The sequence below is a fragment of the Myodes glareolus genome, chromosome 4, assembly GCF_982192425.1.
Source record: "Myodes glareolus chromosome 4, mMyoGla1.1, whole genome shotgun sequence".
Classification (NCBI taxonomy): domain Eukaryota; kingdom Metazoa; phylum Chordata; class Mammalia; order Rodentia; family Cricetidae; genus Myodes; species Myodes glareolus.
The window spans coordinates 72,751,050-72,769,201 of record NC_142029.1 but is presented as its reverse complement, the minus strand read 5'-3'; the positions used below and the strand labels follow the sequence as shown (position 1 = coordinate 72,769,201).

General features: G+C 48.8%; 1 protein-coding gene across 2 annotated transcripts; it reads right to left on the bottom strand.

Moving 5' to 3' along the window:
• Positions 1-12,907: 12,907 nt before the first annotated feature.
• Thy1 (Thy-1 cell surface antigen) lies at positions 12,908-18,148 on the bottom strand. Of its 2 annotated transcripts, XM_048417024.3 has the most exons (5): positions 18,005-18,087; positions 17,601-17,723; positions 15,314-15,375; positions 14,603-14,938; positions 12,908-14,211 (listed from the first exon to the last, which is right to left on the bottom strand). In XM_048417024.3, exons 3-5 carry the CDS (start codon positions 15,348-15,350, stop codon positions 14,099-14,101), a joined length of 486 nt encoding a protein of 161 aa, XP_048272981.1. In that variant the 5' UTR covers positions 15,351-15,375; positions 17,601-17,723; positions 18,005-18,087; the 3' UTR covers positions 12,908-14,098. The 2 variants fall into 2 exon arrangements, with proteins under 2 accessions (XP_048272981.1, XP_048272980.1); XM_048417023.3 differs by lacking the exon at positions 17,601-17,723 and having other exon boundaries at positions 18,005-18,148.
• Between the last annotated feature and the right edge of the window lie 4 nt (positions 18,149-18,152).

Here is an 18,152-nt window from a genome sequence, read left to right as displayed (position 1 = left end):
CCACCGCCTGTCTGACTTTAACTTCTTTAATTTTTTTTATTTGTATCAATGCATCTCTCCTGTCTCTCTCTCTCTCTCTCTCTCTCTCTCTCTCTCTCTCTCTGTCTCTCTGTCTCTCTCTCTCTCTGTGTGAGTGTGGGCGCCCTCGAAGGTCAGAAGAGCCTGTGCGAGCTCCTGGAATTGCAGTTATAGGGAGTTGTGAGTCATCTGATGTGGGTGATAGGAACTGACCTGGAATCTTCTGCAAGAGCAGCCCGTGCCCTTAACTGCTAAGTCATCTGGTCAGCTTGCTTTGAACTTCCCTAAATTCAGCTGACTGCATGTTTAAGGAGCAGCCCGTGGCCGGCAGCTGCCATCCTGTGCAGCTGAGGTCTACAGCTGTACAGCTGGTAGAGCATCAGAAAGCAGCCAAGCTTCAAAGCTTGGTGTTCCGGTTTGAATGTTATGGTCAGAAATGTCCTCCACCAGCTCATTTAACTCTTGTTCTCCAGAGGGGAGTGCTATTTCGGGACCTTTAGGAGAGAAGACCTGGGCTGGAGGAAGCAAGTGTGCCTTTGAAGGTTATCCCTAGCTCCTGGTTCCTGTTGTGGTCTCTGTTTCCAGGCCTACCACTGTGCCTGGATGCCATCCACCACATGGCCATTGCCATGTCCTTCTGCCCAAGAACATGGGGCTGACAGTGATGAACTGAACGCTCTGAAATGGAGAACGACAGCAATAGTTGCTTGTTTATCAAGTATTTCGATCACAGTGACACACAGATAACCAATATACCCAGTCAGAGCTGCGAACTGGCTGTTATCACTGGGGACCTGGGTGCTTTAGGAATCCCACCAGGAGGCCCCACAGCAGGAAAGCACAATTTCCTGATGTGACAGAGATCAGCCGCCTGAGGGTGACACGGAAGGGGGTACAGGGATCCCCAGATCACCGGTGTGGCCAGTACCGGGCCTGTTCTGTAACCTCATTACCCGTTCTTTACCCATCTCCTCAGTGATGTCTGAACTGATAGGGCTTTGTCTGTTTTGTCCCTCCCAAGTCTGAAGAGTCTAGGTGATCCATCACTTCCAGTACGTCTCCTCCTCTGAGTTAACTCCCTCTCTGCCTCAAGCCCCAACATGGACTCAGTGCCTTTCCCAACCCTCTCCTGTTTTCCTCGCTTAAGTGAAATTTGCTGTCTTCTGAGGACTGAGGGGGAGGGGCTTAAAATGATAGATGTGTATCAGTCCTAGTCAAAGTGTGAGTATCCTCCTGCTGCTCTGAGACATGAGAGGAGCCTTCCTCACCTTCCCAGCTTCTGGTGGCTCCAGATGGCATTGTTCCAGTCTCTCTGTCCTCTTTCCGTGCTGGCTTTTCTCTCTGTCTCCCATTTCTCTTTGTCCTGCTTCCCCTGGTTTTATGAGGCTATCGGGGGCCACCCTAACCGAGATAACCTTGCCCTAATTTGGTTGCATTTGTTAAGAGCTTATTTTTAAAGAAGACCACATATTGGCAGGGAGTGCAGATCAGGACTGGAATGCATCTTTTCAGGAGACACAATTTAGCCCATGGCAGGCAGGGTAAGTCCTTCTGCAGCCCCTTCACGAAGTCCCCATGCTCTACGGAACCTATGGCTATGTTCTGCGACCCTTTTCTGTTGGTCTCTGCCGTTGCCTCCAGGACACTGGGTGTCTTTTCCACAGCCAGCTCCTTGCCACTGTCTCCCACTCCACCCCTCTCCACCATTCTTGCTGCCATCAGCCCCCCTGTCAGCCTGGAGGCCTCTTGACCCCCACTGTCTCACCGAGCGTCATCTGCCCACCCACAGGCTTCTTCACATCCGCGCTCAGTTTAGCCGCTGACGTCTTGCTAGGCTCTTCTTGCCAACTCCCTTGATTTTCCTGTCCGCTCCTCTGTCACTCCTGTCTGGAAACACCTGACCCTTGCTGAGCTGTCCTACCCACCTCCTCGACAGAATAAAAGAGATGGGAAAAGATGAGCCGATCAGGTGTGTTCTAAATTCACGCCCACACAGCTTGGTGCTGTCCAGTGTTTCCGTTTCCACCCGCGTTTCTTGCTTTGATTCCTTTTTTTTTTTTTTTTTTTTTTTTTTTTTTTTTTAAAGACAGGGTTTCTCTGTAGTTTTAGAGCCTGTCCGGGAACTAGCTCTTGTAGTCCAGGCTGGCCTGGAACTCACAGAGATCTGCCTGCCTCTTCCTCCCGAGTGCTGGGATTAAAGGCATACGCCACCACCACTCGGCTCATATTGAGTTACTTTTCTACTGCTGCCTAACACATACCCAGAAATATAGTGGCTGAAAGTGACACCATTTGTCACTGCACAGTCTAAAGGATAGGCTTGGTCTTTACAATGCTAGGGTCTCACAAGGCCAAAATCAAGAATAGTGCTAGGTTGGGCTCCAGCCAGAATGCTCGAGACGTGCTTGGCCAGGTTGTTGGCAGAATTTAGCTCCTCAGGATGCTGATCTGAGGTCACTAGGTTTCTCCTCTGTTCCTAGAGACTGCCCTTCTTCCTCTTGCTAGGACCAGATGCAGCCATGGCAATACTTGGGTCCTTCCCTTTTTCTGTCTACCGTGTAGTCAGAGAAATTTCTATGTCTTTAAGAGTTTGTGTGATACAATGAGGCCTACCTAGATAGCCTACTGCTTTTTAAGATCAATTATGAGCAGAATCTATAATCCTAGTACTCAGGAGGCTCAGGCAGGGAGCTCCCAGAAGTTTGAGCCAAGCCTGAGTTATAGTCTGAGACCCTGGCTCCACAAACAAACAAACAAACAAACAAACACAAATCCCCAACCAAAATAAATGATCAACCATGCCACAAGCCAGGCATGGTGGTTCACAGCGGTAATCCCAGCCTCGGAACTCAGGAAGAAGGATCACAAGGAGCTTGAGGCCTAGGAGAAGCAGCAAGACACTGTCTTAAAAAACAAACCCAACAACAAAAAGGTCAGTTAAGCCACACAGCTTTGCCCAGGTGTGAGGTGACTGGAGCTCATTCATGAGTTTCAGGGGTTGGGGGGGTGTATGTGACATGAGGAAGTTGCCTTCAGAAACCTGCTCCTGCTCCAACTTTCCGGTACAGCGATTTCGCCATGTCCTTTGTTTCTTCCCAACACAGTTGTGGCAGCATTGAGCTTAAGAGGTTAAGGTAACATGGCCAAAGCAGAGTTAAAGGTAGGTCTCTCTAACTCCTGGGAACAAGCATTTAGGCTTCCTTTTCTTTTCTTCTTTTTTCGAGACAAGGTTTCACATCCTCCAGGCTGACCTTGAACTCACTGGGCAGCTGAGGATGACCTTGAACTTCTGATCCTTCTGCCTCCACTTCACAGCTACTTGGATTCCAGGTCTGATCCACCACACCTAGTTTCCATGTCTTGGGGATTGAACTCAGGGCTTTGGGTATGCCAAGTGAGCATGCTATCAATTAAGCAATGTCCCCAGCCAGTCATGTAAGCTCTCTGTCATAATGCGACATTTTTTCCCTTTTCAAACTTCCCTATTTCCCTTCCACCTCTCAAAACTCCCATTCATTGGATTGACACAGACCTCATATTTGAGAAGCAGAGACCTCTTGCATGAAAAGCCCCATGTAGTTCTTTGACTGTTGTTATAACTGAATCTCGGAGGCTCAGTAATTTATAAAGAGAACTCACTCGGCTCGAGGTTCTAAAGCCTGAGTGGTCTAAGAGTACGCTATTGGCATCTGCTCGACCTTTGCTGAGCGTCTGGTGAACACTGTTTTATTTAATTTTTTTTGTTCTAAATATCTTTTTTTTATTTTTATTAAAAATTTCCACCTTCTCCCCTCCTCCCATTTCCCTCTCCCTCCCTCCCCTTCCCCCTCCCTCTCCAGTCCAAAAAGCAGTCAGGGTTCCCTGCCCTGTGGGAAGTCCAAGGTCCTCCCTCCTTCATCCAGGTCTAGGAAGGTGTGCATCCAAACAGACTAGGCTTCCACAAAGCCAGTACATGTAGTAGAATCAAAACCCAGTGCCATTGTCCTTGGCTTCCCAGTCAGCCCTCATTGTCAGCCACATTCAGAGAGTCCGATTTGATCACATGCTCCATCAGTCCCAGTCCAGCTGGCCTTGGTGAGCTCTGATTAGATTAGCCCCATCTCAGTGGGTGGGCACACCCATCACGGTCCTGACTTCCTTGCTCATGTTCTCCCTCCTTCTGCTCCTCATTTGGACCTTGGGAGCTTAGTCCAGTGCTCCAATGTGGGTCTCTGTCTCTATCTCCATCCACTGCCAGATGAAGGTTCTATGGTGATATGTAAGATATTCATCAGTGTGGCTATAGGATAGGGCCAGTTCAGGCACCCTCCCCTCCGTTGCCCAAGGACCTAGCTCTAGACATCTCCTTGGACACCTGGAAACCCCTCTAGAGTCTTCAGGAACAAGAATATCAATAGACAACCATGATGTAGTATCTCCTTTTTTTTTTTTTTTGTATGTTTGAGACAGGGTTTCTCTATGTGTAGCCCTGGCTGTCCTGTAACTCATTCTGTAGACCAGACTGACCTCAAACTCACAGAGATCCATCTGCCTTTGCCTCCCAAGCTGGGATTAAAGGCATGCATCACCACCACCTGGCAGTATTGCCTATTTTTCAAAGATTAGATTTATTTTATGTGTAAGTGGTTTGGCTGCATATCTGTACATGTACCATGCATGCACTCGGTACCTGCAGAGGTCAGAGGAGGGCATTTGACCCCCTGGAACTGGAGTTACAGATGGTTGTGAGCCCCGTGCAAATTCTGCTTCAATAGCGACAAGTGCTCTAAACCACTTAACCGTCTCTCCAGCCTTACATTGCTTGTCCTTAAAACACATCAAGCCCCAGACTCCACCTCTGACTCCAGTCGCAACAGCACTCCCAGAAAACAAGCGGGCCGTCTCTAATTCACTTTTGCTCACCCATTTGAAGCTGAAGGCCACTACCATAGCTCCCAGGGTGGCTCCTGTCAAATTATAAGGCTGTTGGGAGCTGGGCCCTCAGGCATCTCACGGCTCACGAGCCAGATGTCAAGGTGGTTCCCAGGAATGGCTGGCAGGTGATGGTGGCTCCTGGCTGGAGCTTGGCTTAGCTCATGCTGATGTCCAGAGTGCCTACACATCTGTGTGACTGGGCTTCTCAGCATGGAAACTGGGTTCCAAGAGGGAGTGTCCCTGGAGACAGCATTCCAGGAGAAGCACCTAGAAGTTGCAGGTGTCTTGTGATTCAGCGCTGGAAGGCATGCAGCATGTCTCTAGACACCAGACCATTCTAGATGCAACGAAGGGTTTACACACAGGCCGTGGTGATTTGGGAGCTATCTGAAGATTTGCTACCCTAGTCACCAACAATCTGGTTCTCATATAATTTTAATATTATTTATCGTCATCATAATTGAGTAAAGTTCTCACTATGTAGCCCAGGTTGGCCTGACAGAGATCCTCTTCCCTTTGCCTCCCTAGGATTGGAATTAAAGGCATGCACCTCTATGCCTGGACTTTTCTTTCTTTCTTTCTTTCTTTCTTTCTTTCTTTCTTTCTTTCTTTCTTCCTTCCTTCCTTCCTTCCTTCCTTCCTTCCTTCCTTCCTTCCTTCCTTCCTTCCTCCTTTCTGCCTTTCTTCATTTCTTTAAACTTGCTGTGTAGTTGAAGATGACTTTAAACTGATCCACTGGCCTCCACCTCCCAAGTTCTCGGATTATATAGGCCGTGCCACTGTGCCCGATCAATTTATGTGGTGCTGGGGATCAAAGCCAGGGCTTTATGCATGCTAAGCAAGCACTCTATCAACTGAACCCCATCACTATCCAGCCGTCCTCTCCATACTTCCAAGGTAACGTCTGCCGACATGACAAATGGCCTACATCTGGTTCTCGATCTCAACACTTCCTTGGCATCTTGGTGTGATGCCAATGTTTAAGTTGAGATTCGCCCTCATTTCCTGTAAAACCCTCCTCAACATGAAAATGGCCACTAAGAAGCAAACCCTCAAACAGAACTGTTTTCTGGTAGGGCATTAATAGAATTTTTAAAAGATTTTATTTTTTTATAGAGACAAAAGTTATTATTAGGTTTATAATATAAAAGCAGTCTGTTACTGCATCCTATATTCTCGTTCCCCAAAGTAACCACTCTTAACTGTTCAGTTTTTTCTTCTATTTGCTTGATATATATATTTAGTAAATACACAGATTACACATATAAATATATCCAAAAAATTGTATTTATCAGATATAAATATATATTTATTAAATTCTTACACACACACACACACACACACACACACACACACACTTACCAGACTTTAATAAGTCACCTTTTAGATAACAACAGCAGCAGGTCAAACCTGACAGCTGAGGATCCGGTAGTTACTTGGTTCTTGAGGCTGGAGTCTCAGCAGTCAAGAGTAGTGCCAGAATAGCTATTTCTCACTGCAGGGGGATGACAACTCAGTCCACAAGGCAAGGAGCCTCAGTGGTACCAATCTGGTACCAGAAGACTGAAAGTTTCTTTTTTTCCAGGTTTTTTAAAGATTGATATTTTATTTATTTTTTATTATTTTTTATTTTTTCCATGATATTTATTGAGCTCTACATTTTTCTCTGCTCCCCTCCCTGCCTCTCGGCTCCCCCCTTCAGTTCTCCCCCAAGGTCCCCATGCTCCCAATTTACTCAGGAGATCTTGTCTTTTTATACTTTCTACTTCCCATGTAGATTAGATCTATGTAAGTCTCTCTTAGTGTCCGTATTGTTGTCTAAGTTCTCTGGGATTGTGGTTTGTAGGCTGGCTTTCTTTTTTTTATGTTTAAAAACCATCTATGAATGAATACATGTGATAATTGTCTTTTTGTGTCTGGGTTACCTCACTCAAAATAATGTTTTCTAGTTCCATACATTTTCCTGCAAAATTCATGCTGTCGTTATTTTTTCTTTTGGGTAGTACTCCATTGTGTAAATGTACCACATTTTTTTTTTTTTTAAATCCATTCTTCGATCGAGGGGCATTTAGGTTGTTTCCAGATTCTGGCTATGACAAACAAAGCTACTATGAACATAGTTGAGCACATGTCCTTGTGGCATGATTGAGCATCCTTTGGATGTATACTCAAAAGTAGTATTATTGGGTCTTGAGGAAGGTTGTTTCCTAATTTTCTGAGAAATTGCCACACTGACATCCAAAGGGGCTGTACCAGCTTGCATTCCCACCAGCAAAGCAGAAGTGTTTTTCCCCACAACCTCTCCAGCATAAGTTGTCATCAGTGTTTTTGATCTTGGCCATTCTTACAGGTGTAAGACAGAATCTCAGAGTTGTTTTGATTTGCATTTCTCTGATGACTAAGAGTGTTGAACGTTTCCTTAAGTGTCTTTCAGCCACTTTAGATTCCTCTGTTGAGACTTCTCTGTTTAGGTCTGTACTCCATTTTTTTTTATTGGATTATGTGATCGTTTGGTGTTCAATTTCTTGAGTTCTTTGTATATTTTGGAGATCAGACCTCTGTCTGATGTGGGGTTAGTGAAGATCTTTTCCCATTCTGTAGGCTGTCATTTTGTCTTGTTGGCTGTGTCCTTTGCTTTACAGAAGCTTTTCAGTTTCAGGAGGTCTCATTTACTAATTGTTTCTCTCAGTGTCTGTGCTGCTGGGGTTATATTTAGGAAGTGGTTCCCTGTGCTGATGCGTTCAAGTGTGCTTCCCACTTTCTCTTCTATAAGGTTCAATGTGGCTGGCTTTATGTTGAGGTCTTTGATCCATTTGGACTTGAGTTTTGTGCATGGTGATAGATATGGGTCTATTTTCTACATGTTGATATCCAGTTATGCCAGCACCACTTGTTAAATATGCTTTCTTTTTTCCATTTGATATTTTTTGCTTCTTTATTAAAGATCAGGTGTTCAAAGATGTGTGGCTTGATATCCAGGTCTTCTATTCGGTTCCATTGGCCTCCTGTCTGTTTTTATGCCAATACCAGGCTGTTTTCAGTACTGTAGCTCTGTAGTAGAGTTTGAAGTCAGGGATTGTGATGCCTCCAGAAGTTCTTTTATTGCCCAGGATTGTTTTGGCTATCCTGGGATTTTTTGCTTTTCCAAATAAAGTTGAGTACCGTTCTTTGGAGGTCTTTGAAGAATTTTGCTGGGATTTTGATGGGCAGATTGAAAGTTTCTTGAGAGCAGTTATTCTCTAGTCCCTGATGAATTATCACCATTATCACCCACCATCATCATTGTTGCCATCATCATCATCATCATCATCATCAATGATCATCATCATCACCACCACCATCGCCACCACCATCACCACTAGCAGCAGCAGGGCAAATCAAGCCAGAGGACACCTTCCTTCTGCAATACCCTTTTCACCTGGGCTGCTGCCAGGAGGTGCCGCCCACAAATCCCAGTGGGTCGTCCCATATCAATCAAGGAAATCAGAATAGTTCTTCAGGTGAGGCTCTCTACTCAGATGACTAATTTTGACAAGCTGACATTAAAACTGATCATGATATTTGTATATTTAAAACTTCTCATATATATATATATAAGCATTTAAATTTTTTGATGTTGTGTTGTCTATTGCTTTAAGCTTATTTATTTATTCATTATATGTGTGAGAGAGTTTCTAGAGATTGGACTCTGGTCGCCATGCTGTGTGCCAAGCACCTTTTCCTGCTGAGTCATCTTTTGGTCACAGCTGAAGCTCTTCCATAGGCTCGCTTGCCTCCAGCTTACTGCATAGCTAAGGATGATGTCGGATTCGTGACTTCCCTACTAATATTACACTTAGCCTATTTACTTATTCTTTCAAAAAAAGTCTATTTATTTATTTATAACAGTAAGTGTGTGTGTGTGTGTGTGTGTGTGTGTGTGTGTGTGTGAAGCCAGGGGAGGATTTCAGTGTCTTTCTCTATTGCACTTCTATTTATTTATTTAGTTTTAGACAAGGTTTCTTTTTTCTTTTTCTTTCCTTTCCTTCTTTCTTTTTATTTTTTGAGACATGTTTCTCTGCGTAGCTTTGGTGCCTGTCATGGAACTCACTCTATAGACCAGGCTGGCCTCGAACTCACAGAGATCCACCTGCTTCTGCCTCTTGAGTGCTGGGATTAAAGGTGTGCGTCACCACCACCCGGCAAGACAAGGTTTCCTACCAAACCTGATTCTAGCCATTTTGACTAGGCTGGCTGGCTAGCAAGGTCTTGGGAGCTGCCTGTCCCTGTTCTCCAACATTGGAGTTGCAGACATGGGAGCTATGCTTGGCTTTTACATGGGTGCTAGGGATTTGAACCCAGGTCCTCTTGCTTTCACAGCAAGTGCTCTTACTCACTGAGCCACCTCTCCTCCTCCTTATTCTTCCTTTTCCTTCCCTCCTCCTTCTTCTTATTCCTGAGACAATGATTTACTGAATAGCTCTGGCTGGCCCAGAACTCACTCTGTAGACTGAGGTGCCCTCAGCTCATAGAGATCTGCCTTCCCCTGCCTCCCGTGTGCCGGGATTAAAGGTGGACCTATTCCACCTGGCGCTTATTCTCTTCTTTCCCTTAGAGTTTTGCTGTGACTTTTGGTCAAGGTTATATTTAATGCCATCTTAGTCCATTCTATCTGCTGTAACAAATATCATGGACAGGGAGGCTTCCAAGCAGGTGGCCGAAATTAGCTTTGCACATGCTCCAGCTGCTACGGCAGGAAGTGTGTGTGTTCTCTCATTAAACCTTTGAGGCAATTTAAAAAACGAATATAGTGGAAAAGAAAGATTGCCCCAACCCTAAAAAGATACAAATAATAAAAATAGTACAAGAGGGATGGAAGGTGGTTCAGTGATGAGGAGCATGTGCTGCTCTTCTGGAGGACCTGGGTTCTATTCCCAGCTCATAAACATTGGTAACTCCAGTTCCAGGGGATCCACTCTGGACCTGCTTGCACTCTGACTCTTGAGGCAGGAGGCTAGAGGTCTCCTATACCTGTGACTTGGTTTCCCCTAGTGGTAGCAGCCTATATAACCAGCACGATAGCAAAGTTGAACTGTTGATATGATCAAGTTCACAGGCTTCGTTTTTAGATTTTACCCATCTTCCACTTTAAATGTCTCCCCAAATCACCACTTCCCTCTATTTTTGCTCTATGGCTTCTGTCCAAGCCATCATCCTCACTTTGGACTACCGCAACATCTCCTAACTTCCCTTTCCCCAAGACAGCATCCCACTCCATAGTCTAGACTAGGCTCACTATGTAGCCATTCTGGTGCGGAAATCACGGCACCCCACTTGCTTGAGCCCCCACTGCCCCAAGTACTGGGATTGCAGGTATGAGTTTCTCCACTTGGGTTTCCCCACTTATTGTTTCAATTACTGTTCTTTAATCTGTTTGCACAGAGCAAGAAAGAGCTAAGCACAGGCTTAGATCAGATCCTGCTGCATCCTGCCTGAGGCCTGTGCATCCCTCGATAGGTATGAATCTGGCCCAACACTAAGTTGTAAACTTTGGAGCATGGTGTTGTATTCCTTTAATCCCAGAATTTGGGGAAGCTGAAGAAGGCAGATCTCTGTGAGTTCAAGGCCAGCCTGGTCTACATACAGAGTTCTAGGCTAGCCAGGGCTATATAGAAAGATCCTCCAACCATTAACTTCCTGAGTGTTGAGCCATACTTGGCCTCTATTATAGGCCTCTGCTATTGGTCTTAAGCCATCTCCTCTGACCCTGGGCTTTCCATTTGCCAGGCAAAGAATGCTTTTTCTCTAAGGGTGGGGGATGATTCTGGGCCACACAACCTCCTAAGACCAAGAGCCTTGGGCCTTGGTGAGGAAAGTTGTTGCTCCATTACCTTGAGCACTCTTGGATTGAGCGTGGGTGGTGACTCTCTAGCCTCGTGTTCCACCATGCATGCACATAGGAAGATGTACCTGTCCCGCCCCCCAACACAAAAGCTACAAGCTCAGGCAGGAGTTGGACTTTGTGCAAGAAGGCAGGAAGTTACTTGTCACAGATCCCCAGGCTATGATGACTTCTCTGTTGGCCAGTGACTGTCCCCACATCTCATGGTAATCTCCTTGCCCTTCTCAAGGGAGTTCTGGAGAGACTGTGACAATGACAGCCTGTACAGTTTGTCTCAGTGGGTAACCCCATTCAGATGTAGGGCACAAAGAGGGCGTTAAAAAACATTTTAAATAAACCTTTTGAAAAACAATTTAGCGCGTGTATGTGTATGTAAGCACGCACAGGCATGCACACAGGTGTGCCATGGTTTAAGTGTAGAGGTCAGGCAGCTGTTAGCAGTTGGTTCTCTTTCCACCGATGTGGGTTCCAGGGTTTGCAATTAGGCCATCAGACTTGGTGGCAAGGAGTTCTACCCGCTGAGCCATCTCACCAGCCCCAAGACACTGGCGTTAGAGTGAGGTTAGGGGCAGTGAAGAGGTGCGTGGGAGACTTGGGGCATCTGGGCAGGAGCCCTAGGCCTTTCTAAGAGCCCCAAATCCTACAGACATCTCACAGCCTCCCCAAGATTTGCTGGCTCAACCCGAGGCACTGCTGGGTGCCATGGCCAGCTGCTGAAAACCTTTAGCATTCCTGTCTGTGTCACGATTGTCTTGGGTTGGTTTAGACTGCAAGGCCTCGTGGTTTTCCTCTCACCTTCTGCCCTCTTTGCCTCTTGGTCCTCTGTGGTTTCTGGGGCTGAATCTGCAACTCTGAGATAACTTCAGAGAGACAACCCCACCTCCCGAACAGCATGGCCACAACGTTCTCCAGGGAAAGATTGCCAGGTGTAGCAAAGGCCACACAAGGAATACCCTCCAGGTGCCAAGGTCTCACACTGGCTTCTCATTTGGGCTTCCTACCCAGCCTCCCAGTTCCTTTCAGAAGTCCACTTTGAACTTGACCTCCCACTGCTCTGAGGGCAGGGCTTCCCAGAGTTGCCTTGTATTTGAGTAACTCCTCTCCCCTGCGAAGGTTTCCTTACATACTCTCTGGTCTACTGCTTGTAGCTGCACGGAAGTGCCGAACAGGGAGCCTAGGTCTTGGGACTATCCCTTTCCTAGACAGCCCAGGCTTGGCTGCACCTGCCGAATGGCTTATGGTTCGCAATGCGTGGCTTCTCCTGGCTTCAGGAGGCGTGGTCAGAAGGGAGGCCAATGCAAGGACAGGAAGACTAGGAACAAGTGGCATTGATTTAGATTGGGATGTTTAAGAAAAATGTTCAGATAATTATTCTATCCAGGCTAAATACCAAGTGATTCAGCCTCCTCCCACATTGCCTGTCAAAGCAGGGTGGGCTGTCTCAGGCTGTCTCCATAGTTTACTGCACACGGAACCTGTTATCACGTTACCACCCTGTGGTCCCCAGTCGATCCTAAACCCAGGACGGCCTGTGGTGCCTGTTCACTTTTCACTCATCACTCTTTGAGGAGGGTTCCAGGGATGGGACCCCATGTTTCCACTCGGGAGGGGAAGCCTACCCCAGCCCTTTTGTACTGAGGGCCTGATGCCTGGCCCTCCCATTGTCCTGCTCCAGCTCTCAAGGGCATGCATGCTTTCTCAGCAAACAGAACTTAAGGTTGCATTTCTGTAGAAACAGGGCTGGGAAAAAAGGCGGGGTGCACCCGTCAGAACAAAATCACGGGTACTTCCAGAGCCAGGGCTGCCTGGTGGGGCCCATGTGTTGGCGGGTGAACTCATGGCTGCTGCCGGGTGAGTCAGCAGAGAGAACCCACATGGCTTTGACTGAAGCTTTCACGTCAGAGTCGCTCCATAGAGAAGCCCAGTATCGTGTTCCTGTGGGAGGGGGCTGCAGAAAGTGGGAGAGAGGAGGCAAGGGGACAGGAAGACTGAGGTCTTCAGAGTCCTGTTGAACCTTCTGCCCATAGAAACACCCGGTCAAGCCATCTGGGTCGGGGATCATGGTGGAGCGAAGTGAAGACAGACACCAGAGCAGACGCCAGAGGCTTGGTTTTATTGTGCAGCATTTTTTTTTTCCCTCAGCGAGATGCTGTAAGCTGTGGTGGCATTACACACGGTGACAGGACAGGCAGAGTTGCCAGTGGGGAAGTGGGTGTTGGGAAAAGCTATCTTACGAGAAGTATTCACACTGGGTCTCACTTTTCTGAGAGGTATTCACACTGGGTCTCACTCTCTCCACCACCTGCTTCTCACCCTAGGAGGTCCCAGAGGAGGCAGGTGGCAAGACTCTGGTTGTCTGGGGGATCAGGGACAGCCAGAGGGGCTGGCACAGAGGGGCAAGGGAAAGAAGAGCCAAGGGTCTCCTTTAGCAAACCGGGTCCAGCTGGATGGCTCTAGGGCCCCCTTCCTGCACTGACTTAGGTCCTGCAGTCAGAGTTCTGGCTCCTTGGGAGCTGGGGAGGAGCTGGCCTTCCTCTGCCAGCCCTGTCACTCCAGGCAGTGGCAGCTAGAGACAGGAGGGGTGATGTTCCCTCACCTCTTCCCCCTCCCCTCTCCCCAACATTCTCTGGCAGAACCTGCATCTTTACTGAATGTGCCCTGGCTCAAGAGCCCCCAGGGGACTTCTTCAGTGATAGGAGGGGGCATGTATGTGGCGGCTAGAATGATCTTGTAGAATCTCGGCTCTCATCCTCATTGGATGGGCCACAAAGGCTGAGCAGCATGCTGATATCCTGAGATCTTGAGGCCCCCTCCCTGCCCGTTCGCAATACTTTCATCAAGAGTATGACTGTACCAGGCACAGACACACTCCAACTCCGTCTTCATGTCTCTTTCAGGCATCTGGCCTGGTTGGCAAGGAGGAACTCCCCACAGGGACTGGTATCCTGCCACCCCAATATCCATCATCCACCCTTATGCTCTATTAGGTCCCTAATCCTGGCCTCCCTCGTCACAAACTCCCAGAAAAAAGAAAGAAGAAACTCAAAATAAACAAAAGCAGCCCCGGAATGAAGAGTATAAAATGGCAGCCAGCGGTGAGTGGAGAGGGTGAAGTGTCAGAGCGGGGTGGTGGATGGCATGCAGCACTGGGGTTCCTTAGGAGGGACAGGGTCCCTGTTTCTCTCCAAGAGACTGAGGGACTGAGGAAGGGAGTCAGCTGACCCAGAGAAGCAGGACCTCTGTACTGGGCCTTGAGGCTTCTTATTTCTCTGTGGACCCAACCAGTCACAGAGAAATGAAATCCATGGCTTGGAAGAGAGAGAGGGAGATTAGGAGCAGCAGCAACCAGGAGGTGTTCTGAACCAGCAGGCTTATGCCACCACACTTCACCAGCTTGTCTGTGGAGAGAGAAGGAGGTAAGCGGAGGAAGGGCAGCAAAGACAATGCCAGGTGCTGTCCCTTTAAGGCAGCTGGTGCCTTGATGTCTTAGCTGGCTCTACCTGAAGGTGTAACAGAATCACCTCTGTCCTTCCCACCGTCCTTCCTTGGCTCTTCACTATTTAGCCTCTACTCCAAGCTCTACCTATCCAGCCCCTGATCCGTCCCCACTCGCACAGAGGGCAGCAGTTCCTAGGGATCAGGCAGCAGTTGGGGAATATGAGAACGCTATAGGGTCCCTCTCCTCTCCAGCCCAACGAATGGAGCTGCTGGTTGCTTTTTTTGTAGGCAGATTAATTAGCCCCAGCACGGCTAACCTGGCCATTTCATCTTTCTGGGGACCAGTCTTACCTCTGAGCACAGAGACATTTTGAGAGAAGGTTGTGGGAGACTGGCCAGAGACTCGCAGCTCACATGCGTAGGTGCCCTCATCCTTGGTGGTGAAGTTGGCTAAGGTGAGGACCTTGATGTTGGTGCTGCCAGTGACGCTGGTCCGGGCCCGGTACGTGTGCTCTGGTACCCCGAGAGTGCCGGCGAGAACGTGCTTCTTTTTCTCTCGGGTCAGGCTGAACTCGTGCTGGATGGGCGAGTTGGTCTTATTCTCATACCGGCAGTCCAGGCGAAGGTTCTGGTCCACCAGGCAGGCCGTCAGGCTGGTCACCTTTTGTCCTCTGGACATCTGCAAGACTGGCACAGCAGTGCCTTCTCTGAATTGGGGGAGACACAGAGCAGGGGCCTCCCACTTGCAGGAAGAGTATGCTGGGGCCTGGCTGGGGAGGATGTGGGGTTCGCACTCACCCCTGGGCTACAACAACCCCCCAGACTCCAACTTCCATCTCTAGTCTACTCAACCCTTAAGTCCCATCAGTGAATGTTTCAAGAACAGGAGATCAAGGGGAGCTTTTCGTTCCTGTATGGAGTTTCCAATTTGCCGAAGACCACCAACAGGCAGATCAGTGATCAAAAGCCCTCCAAGCTTCTGCGTCTCTGACAAAGAGACTACTTCCCCAAGGGAAGAAAGCCAGATGCCCTGGAATGCCAGCCCTGCCCCTTGCCCAGTACCTGAAAGCAGGAGAGCGATGCCAATGACTGAGTTCATGGTGCCAAGGGTTCTGTCCTGGATTCTGGAGTGGGGGGAAAGCTGGGTATCAGCCAAGAGGTGGGACAAGTGGGCCCACATTCACTGTCAGGATGTACAGCCCATGCAGAATGTGATGGACACCCAAGCCCCTCCTTCACCCCTTCTCTTTGAAGGTGACATTGCCTGGGGCTCTCTGCCACTCAGAGAAAGCAAAGGAGGAGGAAATACACATCCTGGGATGCTGTGTGTGTCTGCACGGTCCCTGGAGAACTTCCCTGCTGGGCGACTTCATCACTTTTCTGGGATTTAAGACCCCTCTGGGTAAGCATTGGCTATATTTATGATTTTGATCTGGTAAACTACACATAACATTTACTGTCTTAATTCGGGCCCAAGTGCAAGGATCAGGAGGGTCAGGCTTGGTCATGCCATTGTGCAGCCGCTCTCCAGAACTCATTCAGTCTTTCCAAATGAACACTTTCATACTCATTGAACAAAAATACTCCCTCCTTAGGGACTAGTTGAGAAGAAGATACCTAATGCCCAGATCAGTCCTAGCATATAATAGATACTCAAATATATTTGCTTATTTATGTTTATTTATTTGTTATTATTTTATAGGGTCTCACTAAGTAGCTTGGGCTGGCCTCAAACTCACCAAACTGCTCCAGTCTCCCGAGTGCTGGGATTATAGGTACGTACCGCCACCTGGCCTATTATTATTTTATCGAGACTGGATCTCCCAATGTAGTTTAGGGTGTCCTCAAACTGTGTCCTGAGAGCTGGATAAAAGATATTTACTGGATAAATGAGGCTCTTTGAACCTTACGTAAGATTAGGATTGTGACCAGATGTGGTGGTGCACGCCTTTAATCCCAGCACTTGGGAGGCAGAGGCAGGCTGATCTCTGTGAGTTGGAGGCGGTCAGCCTGATCTATAGAGCTGGTTCCAGGACAGCCAGGGCTGTTACACAGAGAAACCTTATCTTGGGGGGGAAAAAAGGAATTTGTGATGGGGTTTAAGAAAATGGTAAGCACTGGGCGGTGGTGGTGTACACCTTTAATCCCAGCACTTGGGACACAGAGGCAGGTGCATCTCTGTGTGTGAGTTCTAGGTCAGCCTGGTCTACAAGAGTTAGTTCCAGGACAGGCTCCAAAGCTACAGAGAAACCTTTTTGTCTCGCCCCCCCCCCCAAAAAAAAATAAAAGATAAGCATCAGGCGTTATGCTCCACAGTAAGTGATCCAGATCGACTAGGGATGAGGTCAGGCATGTGTCTAGCTAAGGTACCACAGAGGTCTGTACAGGACACAGGATACGAATGAGAAGCCTTAGCGCTCTGGTTGTACATAAGCCAGAGACGCTTGCAAATGGCCAGCTCTCGAGGATTCTGGGGGATGCAGTTTTCTAGTCCAGTGTTCATAGCTTCCCGACATAGGTTTTCTGCCATCACCAGTTCTACCCCCCCACCCCCGACTTAGTCCCTACCCTGCAGTCAAGCGCCCCCTGCTCAGCACATTGGCAACACTGAGCAGCCTGTCCTTGCTCAAGAGAGTGTTCTCGAGCTCCACCTAGGCTACACAGCCTTTGCGCAGGGCGCACCACCACTCTGCCACTCTCGCAGTCCAAGGTCCATGGGGGAAGAGAATGGGGTCCCCAGGATGGGCTGCGACAGTGAATGTTATCTCAGCTTGGGGCGCCGGATCCCAAGACTTTGTGGCAGAGAAGGGGGGCTGTTATTTATTTTAGAGACAAGGTTTCCTTAAGTAACCCTGGTGAGCTTGGAACTCGCGAGGTAAGACCAAGTTGATCTTGAACTCTCCATTCTGCAGCCCCCATCCCCCGAGGGCTGAGATTAAAGGCTAACCCACCACGCCCAAGCCCGTTTAGGGCTTGGATTTAAGAACACTGGGTTTTGGAGGAGGGAGTGTGGGTTTGGGATTCGCGGGGAGGAAAAAGGAACCCTAGAGGAAAGAAATGGAGCTGTGGCTTGAGAAGCCTGGCAGAACCAGATGAAGAGGTAGAGTGCCCCGACGGAGGCAGTTTGTGTCCTGGTGCCCCAGTCTCAGAAGCCCACACCAAGCCAAACTCTGCGGTCTCTCCCTGAGGCCACGCCCGGCTTACACCACCTTGATGCCATTTCCGTATTTCAATTCTCCTCTACCAATTGAGGTTCCCCATCCCCCCCACCCCGTTAGCATCCTTTCTAGTTCTTCCCTCCCCCGCGCCTGCCACCCAGTCCCCTTCTGCAGCACTGCGGTTTCCTTACCTGAGGTGCCCCGCACCCAGCGAGCCGCGAGGTCACCCGGCGGAGACTCCCTCCAGTTTGCCACCTGCCTCTTCCTTCTAGCGGCACTACACCCTTTCCCTAGCGATCTGAACGTGGGGACCTCTGGGTGGAAGGCAGAACCAAAGGTTTTCCTCGGTGTCCCCTTCCTCACGGTTCTCCTCTGGTACCCAGTTTCTGACAGCGCCCGCCAGCAAAAGCCTGCGACCCTGCACAGACTCTCTCTCCCTCCCAGTCTGGGATGCAAGTCCCTTCCCCAGTTACCGCGCCCCCATTAAGGAGCGCCCTCGTATCCTTTTCCAAAGCTGCAGCTGGAAGGAAGGGCTTACACCCCGGCTCTGTGACTGTCCCTCTGTGCGCGGCTTCCTCCTGGCTCCTGCTCTCACCTGGACTCTGGTAGCTGCAGCCTCGTCCAGATGCACCACCGCCTCCAGTTGCTGCACCCTGCGCGAAGCCCGCAGTTTTCACCAGGGGTGGGGGAGAGGGGGAGCGGGGAGGGCCTCGGGGTTCAACCAATCAGAGGCTGAGGGAAAA

What these genes read in the sequence shown, in the direction of transcription:
- Thy1 (XM_048417023.3), bottom strand. Translation starts at nt 15,350, where the DNA reads ATGAACTCAGTCATTGGCATCGCTCTCCTGCTTTCAG. An exon ending in CATCGCTCTCCTGCTTTCAG is followed by an intron (nt 14,939 to 15,313) that starts GTACTGGGCAAG and finishes CTGCTGTGCCAG; the next exon opens with TCTTGCAGATGTCCAGAGGA. An exon ending in AAATGTCTCTGTGCTCAGAG is followed by an intron (nt 14,212 to 14,602) that starts GTAAGACTGGTC and finishes CTCTCTCCACAG; the next exon opens with ACAAGCTGGTGAAGTGTGGT.